The following is an 11,755-nucleotide window of genomic DNA, read 5'->3' on the forward strand; positions in this document are numbered from 1 at the left end:
ACATGTATTGTAAAACAAATAGCATGCATATACTTTCTATGCATTATATTGGTCATACTAACACATACAGCCTACAGGACTGTTTTAGAGCCTAATAACGGGCAGATTAGTGGAGGAAGTGAGGAAGTCTGAAGTTTGAGTCACTTACAGAACTCACTAATTCCCAGACTCTCTATGGGAGAAACTACTCCACAATTTCCATGCATTTTCACAAACTTCACAACTTATTCACAAAAAATCTCACTCTAGACTACAAAATCATCTGACTCGGGGCAAATGTTTGCAGAACTAATTATTCATGCTTGTGTTGCAAGGAGCTGGACTTTCCTTCACTTTGAATAATCTTGCTCTATTCCCCACTGTTTACCTATTTATTATACAGTGAATATTTGTGAACAACATGTTGAAAAGGTAGTGTTGCCAGTGAAGGTGACCTGAGCTACAGCTAAGTTAAGTTATTTAGTCATGTAGGCTTATGTGTACTGTTTTACATTTAGTGCAAATGCCTCATTTTCAAATGTCTACATCCAAGCTATTCAAACAGTGTTACCCTTACGTGTTGTTTTAATTTTATCGCTCAGGTTCATACTAATGTATACATTCAGTATAGTATATTACATAACAAAAGTTTAGTAGGCTGAAGTAATGGCAAACCGAATACATAATAAAGAGCAAATAAAACATCAACAGCTTCAGTGGTGAAGTGGCTGAAGGACAAGAGCAGACACATTACAGACAGGGAACCTCATAGTTTCATTGCTTAGCACAGTTTTGCTTTGAATTAAAAATGGTTTGTCTGTTGCATAATGTATTAGTATCATGAGCCACTGGTAAAATGTGCAGGATTAAACAGTAGCAATAAGGTCAAAGACACCATTTTTCAATCCTTGACTAAATATGATGTTTTGTAAGATAAATAGCTGATGTTCAACCTAAAAAACAACAACCATATCCCGAAAACACACCTACTTTTTGTAAATGCAGTATTAATACCGCTATATAGTTAAGGCACTTTCTAATCCTCTTTCTAGTGATATGCTTTTCATCACCAGTGTTGGGTTTATGCAGCAATTTATTTTGCAGGTTCCAGACCTCAGATCTTAGCAATGGGTGCAGTATTGCATTAATCTTGATCAATATTGGAATGTTATGAGTTTAAAACGAGACAGAAAGAAAGAAAGTTAATATCATTGTTTTCCTTAAAGGAGTAGTTCAACACTTTGGGAAATATGGTCATTTGCTTTATTTCCAAGGTATGAAAAGATTGATACCAGTCTTATGTCTGTATGCATGAAGCTAGAGTCAGGAAGAAATTAGCTCAGCTTAGCATAAAAACTGGAAGCAGGGGGAAATGGTTGTCTATCTATAAAGTTCATAAATAACAGAAACCTACCAGCACCTCTAATGTCTAAAAATGCTTTTGTAGTTGTAGTTTTAGGGAAAGCTATTTACTGTAACTATTTCTCTCTGGGTGCAGTAGTTGCCAGGAAATAGTTATAGCACAGAGGTGTCGCTAGTATTTCTCAATTTTGGATAAAGTCGAGCTAACTGCTTTCAGTAATTATGCTAAGCTAAGATCAGCGTCATATTTGGCATTCAATTTCTCATTCAACTCAGCAGGAGTATTAAGCTCACTTCTCATTATGTCAAACTATTCCGTTAAAAGGTAGAAGTTCCCTGGCTGGTCATTACCTCTTCTAATCGACGACGCTGTTCCTTCTGCTCTTCAATGCGTTTCTGTCGGTCATGCAAGAGCTGCCTCTTGTGTTCCTCGGGGTCCCTACGTTGAGCTGCCAGTTGAGCCTGCTGCCTCTTGTGAGCTTCAGAGCGCTCTTTGTTCTCCTGCTGCAGACGCTGGAAGTCCCGCCTCAGGGTGGACTCACCAGGTACGTTGAGAATTGAACTGCTAAGCAAAATTGGATAAAAGGGAGACGATAAACAATAATTCGAACAGAGCACCCAAGTCAAGGACTTAGACAGAGAATATAAACTGCAATTACCTTGACTCTCGGTCATCTCCTCGATTTTCATCCTCTTCATCACTACCACTGTATTCATACTCTGTTTCCTCTATAAGACAATTTAGCATGAAGAGGAGTCAAATATTACATTGTGGCAGAGTAACCTACGGTATATTTCAGTTGATCACTGCCCATGAAGAGACAATGTACCCCGGATCACGCAATTAAGGCTCTTTCCATCTCATTTGCTTACCTTTCTCTCCCCTTTTCTTGCGGGTCCGGTCAATATGGTCTTTGAGCTGAATTCGGACCTGGCGCTCAGTGGGCTGGTCTCTGATGAAGGAGTGCTTAAGGAGCTGCTCTGTGGATGGTCGGCTGGTATATGTCTTCACGAGACAGCCCTCTATAAAGTCAATGAATTTCTTGGACCTGGGAGGAACGAGGAGGTTAGAGGACGATAAACTAGTGACGGAGAGTGGGAGGGCGCTGAGGCATTCAACAGTTGGCAGCTATGATGCCCAGAAGAGAGATTCAAGTGGGACACGGTCTGGCTTTAGCCTCTTTAATTTTTTGCATTTTGCATTTGCTATAGATGTATGACACTTCTAGGCATCAGTTCATGCTCACAGTCTTGAATGAAACTGGAATAATAAAAAAAAGTCTCAACTTTGTGCCCCATCCCATTTCGCTCTGCAATATCTTTACTAAAATTATTTGATTGACAGGGGAACTAGTAGCATCAATTAACTATTCAACCGTAAACAGGGTGAACGGCACATTATCAATTTTAGAAACTACTTTAATAACAGCTGTTACTTTCTTCTCTGCAGCAGCAACTAAAATGTGAGCACAACTCGATCCGTACAAAATACAATTCAATGCACTGCAGTAATAATAATAATAACAATAATAATAAATTAATATTACCTGTACGGTGTCAATAATGTTCAAACACAGTAACCAAGACTTGAGTTAATGTAACTGTGTCCTTCCTTTATAGTTGTTTATCTGGGTCACACAATATTGACTGACAGCTTCTTTATGATTGGAGTGATGAAAACATTGTGAAAGAAATATTGCATTCTGAATGCACTGGGACCATAAACTGTACTAAGTGGATCCATTAGCTAGCAGAAGGAAGAGTAATAGGAGAAAAAAAACAGGGTTGGAGAAAGAATATGGCAAATTAGTTTAAATGCCTTCAGCTTCTCGTCTTGCTCACAATCGGATTTGTCTCAACACTAAGACTAAGTACATTACCTCTTAAACTTTGAAATATGAGTGAGGGAGGGACAGCTACCCTAAATGTTTTTTCCAATCGAGGGACAAATGCACCCAAAGAAACCTGAAGCTGCATTGGGAAACCACACATTTTCCTTATGTATTGCATCTTGTACAAGCAGCATTCTTTCATATCAGTGCTGTTCTAGTCAAGTACGTTTACATGCAGTTACCTGGTAATACTTGTTCTACAGTAACCTGCCTTCTCAGTCATCAAGTAAGCAGAGCAGCTACCATGTTACTGCAGTGCATGTAAATGTGTTCTCCTGCCATGACCTGATTTTTCCCACTTTGGTATATCACATTACTACAATTTGCCTTTCGAAACATGATAAGCTTTTGAGACTTTTACGCAATTTGACATCATATGGAAGGAGACTGCTAATGTCTAGGACATGATATACTGCAAGTAAATAACACAGCCCGGTGGCTGATAACTCACCATTTTTTGGATTTAAGTTTCGGAGGGGGATTCCTGGGAATCAGGAAGAGAGCTCTCATCGGGTGCATGTCACACAAGGCTGCAGAAATAAAGGAGATGGTGATTGTGGTTAGTTATTATTAAATCACTCTACCCATGCTGAGAACTATAGTAAAAAAAAAAAGGGAGATCAATATAAATTGTATGTGGGACAGAATATCATACACTTCCAGAAATGGTGGTTTAGTAAATAATACTAGCCAGTAGCCACCATTACACATATTCTGTGTATCCCCCAACATGGTTACAGCTGTTGTTATCCAATCTTTCCTGGTGCCTCAGGCTTATTGTTACATTGAAAGTAAGAGCCAGGGTTGTGAGTCATTGTGTTCCCAGCGTAGGTAGGTAGCTAAACCTGACTGGTAAGCTTTACAGTTTCACAATAAACAGGCTTTTATATGGCAGTCTTTTGGATATATGCAACGTGACTGGGACAGCCAGAGGCAGGAAGAGAATTTCATTTCAGCATTCGAGGGCCACATTTAAACAGAGGGATGAAAACTATACTGATATGTGCTTCATACAACATGCATGTTTACACAATGTTGAAGCAAAATTAGTATGTATTCAGTCAGCTTGCATGGTTTATTTTCATTTAAAAAGGAATAGATCACCCACTGTCAGGATGTTGGCAGTTAACTCAACATCTACCTGTCAGTAGAAATGGTTGAGTGACATACTGCCATGACATTTTGTGCTTTTGTTAATACCTGCAGTGAACTGTTCTGTTAGTTTAGGCTTTGAGCTGATCAATTATACAGACAGTCCAAAACGCATTTAAACGATCACCTTTTATTCACCATACTGATAGCTCTGTTTTCTTTGAAGTGTGAACAAACCCAAGAGGTATGGACGGTGTCTGCTAACACGGGACGTGGGCAGAATGCTCAAAAGGGTGTGAAAATATGCGTAATAATTCATACATTCAAAAACAATCCAACAGTAAGCCGGTAACCCCGTAAGGCTAATCAATACATTACTGGGACAATGATGCATCATCAGCAACAGATACAACTAATAACTTTTGTCTGTCCCGTCTTACTTATTCTGTAGATAAACTGACCATAGTCCACCCGTCACATCTTCCTTAACATCATCATCATGGAAAACTCAGGAAATGTAGGTCATGTTAATCAACACCGGTACAGACGTTCCAAGATATAATTTGACAACAAATGGCAATTGTACTCTTACGCTTTAGTATGCATTTTATACCAAAATGCGATGTATGTATGTGTTTTAGGTTGTATGCAGCTCATCAGGATTATTGTTTTTTTCTTGTATGTACTTGATATTGTTCATCAAAACAAAGGAATAAACTGATAATGTTTTTAAACTGAGAATTAACTAATAAATAAACTGTATTTTCTGTTGATCAACTAATGATTAATACAGCCGTAATAACTAAACAAATAAATCTAAAAACATGAAATATTGCACTTCTGTTAGTGGAAAATATACTTGAGTAATGAGGCTGATGGAGTGACTGAGCACACTGCATAATTTACAACAGCTTGACACTTGGCCTGTATGCCTTATGTCATTCGCAGCAGCAGTAACATGGTCTGCAGAAGACCTTGGGTCATCAGTGATGTGAGAAAAAAAAACAACATTAAAATGTGGTAAGTGCCTATGGTGCAAATTTATTTTAAATAAGAAAACTAAACTCCACTTAATCTTTAAGCTTAGAGACGAGTTGTTTGATGCATATAAAAATACTCTGCTTGGAATGATTTGTATCTGGTGCGTTTTTTTACTTTTAAGAAATCTTAAAATCACATATTCTTCCTCTTCCTCATCAAAAAATCTATGAATATGGAAATATTGTTCATTTCAAAAGTTGTCCTACTTCACTTAAAAGTGTATGTGCACTGGAGGCTTCAAGTTTTCTCTTGGGGAGACAATATATTAATGTATTCAACCGAGCTCCGTTTGTCCCCGACTCAACAATTAGCCGCAGGTGGCTGTAAAATTTAGGCAAAGTGAAGACACATTTTGTAAAAATGCAGAGCTTATCGAACCGTCGGCCCATTGCAAGGGTTTCATACTGCTACTCTAGTGTTCAATGCAATACTCAGTAAACCAGTAAGTAAGGAATGCGATTCAAATCTTACTGCAGGTGGGTAATAGTTGCATTCTGACAAACACCAACTGGTCAAATGTAGCAGTGTATTAGGCACAATAATTTATGTGAGTTGAGCCACTGTTATACATGGGATGTCTTGACTAAGGCTGTTATTCATTTTGCAAACATTTCATCTTAAGTGAGATTTTCTGGTTTTGACACCAAATCTCTAGGCAGACAGTTCTCGCCACTAAGCAGATCAGAGAGATCTGTGCGATCAGCCTCCACGGGCCAACTGCCAGCTCACTACACTACTTTGATTACAGTGAGTCAGCTGTCCAATCTGAAGACAGACACACACAAGAAGGCCGCATATGCAAGACAATCTCATTCATGAGGCCAGACGATGAGAAATGATCTGTTATGAAATACACGATTCAAACAAGAAATGGTAAAAAAAAATGTTTTTAAAAGGTGTGCAAAAGGAGTGTGTTCACTTACGAGGAGCTCCCTCTGCCATCTCAATGGCTGTGATCCCCAAGGACCAGATATCACTCTGCAAAATACACAAGGGACAAGGTATGTCTCTATGTTTCAGAAGTTCTTACGGTAAAGAGCGCACACACAGACAAACACAGTGCTGCTGTTACCCTGTAGTCGTAGGTGGAGTCAGGGTTCTCGTCACAGGCAATAACCTCAGGTGCCATCCAGTAAGGTGTGCCGATGAAGGTGTTCCTACGCCCGACAGTCCTGTCCAACTGAGCACTCACGCCAAAATCAACTGAAGGTGGACGAAAGGACCACAGGAGGAGAGGATGTGAGTTGATGAGGGATAGCATATACCTACTTATACAATGGCCAAAATATTTGAAGTGTTCAACGTACCAAGTTTGACCTCTGCATTCTCTGTTAGCAGCACGTTCTGGCCCTTGATGTCTCTATGAATAACTTTATGGGCGTGGAGGTGAGAAAGGCCCTGCGCACAGATAAAGAAGTCAGGATTGGTCAGCAAGGAGTGACCTCTGCTGCAGACTTGTTTTGACTGGTGCGACTGCATTTTCTCACCCTTAGGATCTCTCTGCAGATGTAAGCAATCCAGTCCTCCTTTAGAGAGCTGCCCTTAGTGTTTTTCACCAGGTCGGTCACTGATCCCGCCCCGCAGAACTCCATCACCAGCTAAATACAGACAAATGGAGGCTTAGTGAGCACAATCAATGAGGCATACTGCTTTAAATCATCAGGCCAGGTACAAGGGTAGACAGACCCAGAGTTGGTCATCATGCCCCGGTGGACTCTTCTTGACAAAGGCACCGTAGTATGTGGCTATGTTGCGGTGGTGGCTGTATTTTTTCAGCATGTTGATTTCCGCTTTGATCTCTTCTTCTTCCTCCTCCGTAACATCCATCACCTTGATGGCAGCCAGCTGGCCTGTCTTCACGTGACGGCCCTGATAAGTTGGAACATCATAACAGTGGTGAGTAAAAATGACTGAAGTGTGGCTAATTGCTTCATCACACCATTTCACTGAACTTATTTTAAATTTTCTTCTCTAGAGTCTTATCTTTCTATCACAGACACTTTTAACTTTTCCGAATGACAGCTGAAAAATGTACTGACATAGCAGTAAGATATATCTGCTATAATCTGAGAAATTAACGCGCACAACATTAAAGCGGGCACTAGAAATGACTGCACAAGCGCAAAGTTGATGTGTTGAATGCATCTCCAAAAGTCTTACATTATTCTGATATAATAGGCATCGTGTCTCACCTTGTACACCTGCCCATAGGTCCCATTGCCAACAACCTCGACCAGCTCAAAGATTCCTGCTGGGTCCTACAGAAGACACGGACAGATTCATAAGTCATGGGACATGCGAACAGAGCATCTACACCAGAGCATTCATGTTTTCTGCCTTGTTGTGTCTCATTAGCTAAATATTTTCAATATACAAAAAGCTCCAAATAAAAACAGTGCAATTATTAGTATTTGTTTTCGGGTTATTTTTTCAAATTTGGGAGTAGGGATGTCACATTATGAGATTTTGACAACATGATTATTGTTAGAGGAAATATCACGTATCCTGATTATTAATAAGGGAATTTATTATTTGATACTATGAAAGGAAAAGGCACACAAGCATTTTTAAATGTAACACCAGTCCTCGTTTTATTATATTTTTTTAAACAAAGCTGTTTTGGTCCTGCAAATAAAACATGTAAGCCTAGCACACTTTATATTGATCCTGAAAGCAAACAGTAACTTGTTGTGAACCAACCTTTGAAAACTACAACTGTTTTGGTCCAGTTCAGTACATTGGTTAGCTAAATTTTTTGACCTCGATTTGGTCATAAAGGGGTGAACGATGATCTCAAAGATGTTGGGAGCACTTCAAAATGTTGAGCCCTTTACAGTCACTTTTTGATGGCACTATTTGCAAATAGAATATCCACCTTTTGCAACAGCTCCCTGGTCGTATTGTAGATATCCAAAATACTCCCATGCCAATTGAAGGCTCTTCTTGGATATAAGGCGGGAAGTTCAGTTCCCATTTTTAACCACTCCTCTTTTCACGCATTAGGTGAATAGCTGGCTTGTTAAGTAACTAACAAGAGGAGATTTTAACGCACATACAAACACCGTGATGTACGTTATTAATTTTCACAGGAAAACAATTCAGGAATCTGGACATTAGATATTGTAACTTCTACACGTCTGACGGTTATGAAACTGTGACGTGATGTAACCGGGGCTAGGCAAAAACTGTTAATCCCAATATCCCTACTTGGCAGCAAAATTAATTAAGGACTACACTCAAAGCACACCATGTTTATTTTTGTTTTAAGTGGGTGATGCTTGCTTTGTTCTTCTTTGAATCCTCCACATCTACACTTCAATGCCGACCCTAAGAAGAGGCCGTATTTCATGTTGTTTCACTCATGTTTCCTCAGTTAAAAGTCATCCTTAAATACTAAAATCCTATTTAACTGCACCTGTTCTAGTAACTGCTGCAATCTGGCATCAGTTATGTTGGCACAAAGGCTAAATTCAAACAAGTCTAAGTACAAAAAAAAACATGTCTTTATAATTATATAAGTATTGTACTGTGCAGTACTGTTCTTTTAATGTCATGCCTTTCCAGAACACTCAAGAATCTTTGATTGAATAGATATAGTACTACTAACATATCAAAAATATGTTGCATTTAGAATTATTTTCCTGTGCAACAGAAGCTCTGCACACCTCCATTAATAACTGCAGCTCTACATTAGACTCCAAGAACAACACTTTCACAAACACGCAAACAAAAGCACAAGGGCCTCTGTAGGACAAAAAAAATTCATAAAACAACCCCAATAGTTTGTACTGTGTACATAAAAGCCAATTTAAATCCAATATTACAATTCCATATTTCCATACAAAACATCTCTACTCAATCTTCCTAACCACCCACTCACACGCTTATTGCCCACCCACAAGACTCAACATGGAGGAAACAGACAAGCACACACACTAAATATTGATTAGATACAAAGATGGATTTAAGATGGACATGACTTGACTTCTGGCGTTTTCCTTTATTTGTTCATTTTAAGTTGCGATGCACTGAAGAGCAGGTTGCTTTGACTTAATTATACAACCCCCTCCCCCGAGAGACAAGGGGAAATGACAAGCAGTTCCACTTTCATGTAATTTCAATATGGCTTTAAGAAGATGTGGGGGTGGTTAGACTGCTGCTTTGGGTTTAGAATGTACAGCATGACCTATCCTGCTTTCATCTGTTTCCAATGATGGGTTTTCTGCCTTCAACAAGGAGGGAATAAATTCCTATGAGACAGGAAAGATTCATGGGGGAAAACAGCTACACATGTGCAAGATTTGACAGGAAAATTTGGGAATCAACCATACATTTGATCTAAATGCACATAGCTTATATGATGACATAAACATACTGGCCATAGTTTGAAGCACGTTATGACACAAAAGAGGGCCTGTGACGTAAAGTACGAGGCAGGAGAATGATGGTATGGAAGAGAATAATGTAATGATAAGAGTGGGCGGCGAGGCAGAGGCGGTAGCTTCACCCACATCCAGAGCAGAGAGTGGGATGAGAGGAACGAAGTGATAGAAGGGGAAGGGTACAGTTATGTTCGAGGAGTAGCATCACCGGCACACGCAGTTAAACTAATTGTCAGCAATGATTGCAATAAAGACAAGAATGCAGTGAAATAACTGAGTAACTGGAGGAGAAATCCACATTCAGCCTGCATAAATCCAAAAAATGGCATGTCTGGTAATTCTTGGGGACGCCATATCATATTATTTATGTGCATTATAAAGCTCAGGGAACAATGCAGTGAGTTTTCCCAACCTCAGTTCAACAGGGTATATAAACTCTGAAAGACACTGGTAATGCTCCACAGGGAAGTTGATCACGTTTCCTCCAGGAGTGTCAACTGGGCTGACAGAGGAAGTCTGTTTTTAAAAAACCTGCCCTATCTCTGGTTACACAGCTGCAACAATAGTCAAAATCACAACTCAAACACTCAGAACTATTTTCTGGGTTGACCTTAAGTGCTTTTTCCAATGTCTTCCTAAATACTTAAATAAAGATAGGCGTCATCTTTTTTTTTTATTCACAAACTAATCCCAACAGCATGTCAGTTTCTCAGCAACCCTGGCATCATGTGCACGTCACAGTAAAGGTTGAATGTTTACATTTTTTTTAAATTAATCAAGACTGCCAATTTTTAGATTATGCTATCATTATGGGCCCAGTTTCAGTAATCTACATTACATTCATCCAAAGTTAGAAAATATCCACAAACATATGGATTCACACTGTTGTTTTTAACTAGACCCATTGTTTGTCGGGTCAATTTACATGATGACATTGTGAATTCATAATCACAATGTGAAAAAGACATGGAAGAAAAAGGTAGACTTTTTTTTTTTAACTATCCAATGTTAATTTTATTTTTTTAACTGTTTATAACAAAGCTTTGGAGCTTTTCTATTGTCCTATTACAACATTCATTTGAGGATATTTATGCCAAGCAGAGCAAGCATGGACTGTTTCACTGCAATAAAATAAAAATCACAAGACTTTTATTTCTCATGAGTTTCATTTCCAGAGGGCTAGCATTCCTTGTTAATCAGCATCCACTATCCTCATCACACTATTCAAATTTCTGTTTTAAATTGAAAGTAAGCACAAAAGTTACTTTCCAGTTGTTTCCAATTCAGTAGACATTGTTTGTTAGAGTAGGAGTAACTTCTTATTATAGTCCTGTCACTTTGGGCCGAAACACTTAAGAGATAAAATATAGACTGATAAATTCAATAAAACGGTTGTACCTTCATTCAAAATAAACTCAGATAACATGGGCAATCTTCTCATGGTGTCGTCTCTTGCAGATTTGTTATAAAGAGCTGGGTCAGTTCTAACATTGTGCTACGATTTTGAAAAATGTGTTTCTCAGGGGAGTCCTCTTTTAAAGTCAGGATTTGGATAAACCTCTGATAGCCCTGTAAGTCTGATATCCTGTTCAGCCACATAAATCTGTGAAAGCTGTGCTGCAGAGCTCCTTGATATTTCCAGAGGGCACAGGGAACGCTCTAAACTGTCTCTTCCTATTGGATGGAATAGCTTGTCTGATATCATATATTTTCATTTTAATTTAATTAAAACCCCACTTTTGTTAACCTGTGAATTCCTCAAGAATATCAGTTTTGGTGATCCCGATATGTCACCAAGAGGAAAATTACAGTCAGACACTGACGTCAGTACCTTAAATTGTCAGTTTGTCAATTGAGTTTTAATGTTGCCAGAAGCACAGTCTGAGTAACATTTGGTCATCTAAAAATTACACTTAAGTGAAAACTATGGTTGTATCAAATGCATCAAACGTGAGTATCAGAACTTTGATCTTTATAGTGCAACTGTAACCTTGGAAAGACGATTTT

General features: G+C 38.8%; 1 protein-coding gene and 1 long non-coding RNA gene across 4 annotated transcripts in view; one reads left to right on the forward strand and one right to left on the reverse strand.

Annotated features, from left to right (window-relative positions):
- The window catches only part of mink1 (misshapen-like kinase 1), a 36,257-nt gene that overhangs the window by 22,608 nt on the left and 1,894 nt on the right, over positions 1 to 11,755 (reverse strand). For 2 of the 3 annotated variants that reach the window (XM_083926713.1, XM_083926712.1), the window contains exons 2-11: positions 7,559 to 7,624; positions 7,053 to 7,235; positions 6,854 to 6,964; positions 6,674 to 6,764; positions 6,439 to 6,569; positions 6,290 to 6,344; positions 3,685 to 3,763; positions 2,215 to 2,390; positions 2,001 to 2,070; positions 1,693 to 1,903 (exon numbers count right to left, since the gene is read on the reverse strand). In XM_083926713.1, coding sequence (XP_083782839.1) covers positions 1,693 to 1,903; positions 2,001 to 2,070; positions 2,215 to 2,390; positions 3,685 to 3,763; positions 6,290 to 6,344; positions 6,439 to 6,569; positions 6,674 to 6,764; positions 6,854 to 6,964; positions 7,053 to 7,235; positions 7,559 to 7,624 — 1,173 coding nt within the window. Of the gene's footprint in view, positions 1 to 1,692; positions 1,907 to 2,000; positions 2,071 to 2,214; positions 2,391 to 3,684; positions 3,764 to 6,289; positions 6,345 to 6,438; positions 6,570 to 6,673; positions 6,765 to 6,853; positions 6,965 to 7,052; positions 7,236 to 7,558; positions 7,625 to 11,755 lie in introns of all 3 variants that reach the window. The other variant, XM_083926711.1, reaches the window with a different exon arrangement.
- LOC310956483 lies at positions 3,528 to 7,695 on the forward strand. Its single transcript, XR_014593479.1, has 4 exons — positions 3,528 to 3,783; positions 5,274 to 5,345; positions 7,208 to 7,262; positions 7,578 to 7,695. It is a non-coding gene; the product is annotated as an uncharacterized lncRNA (long non-coding RNA).

Source organism: Echiichthys vipera (genome assembly GCF_963691815.1).
Source record: "Echiichthys vipera genome assembly, chromosome: 14".
NCBI classification, from domain to species: domain Eukaryota; kingdom Metazoa; phylum Chordata; class Actinopteri; order Perciformes; family Trachinidae; genus Echiichthys; species Echiichthys vipera.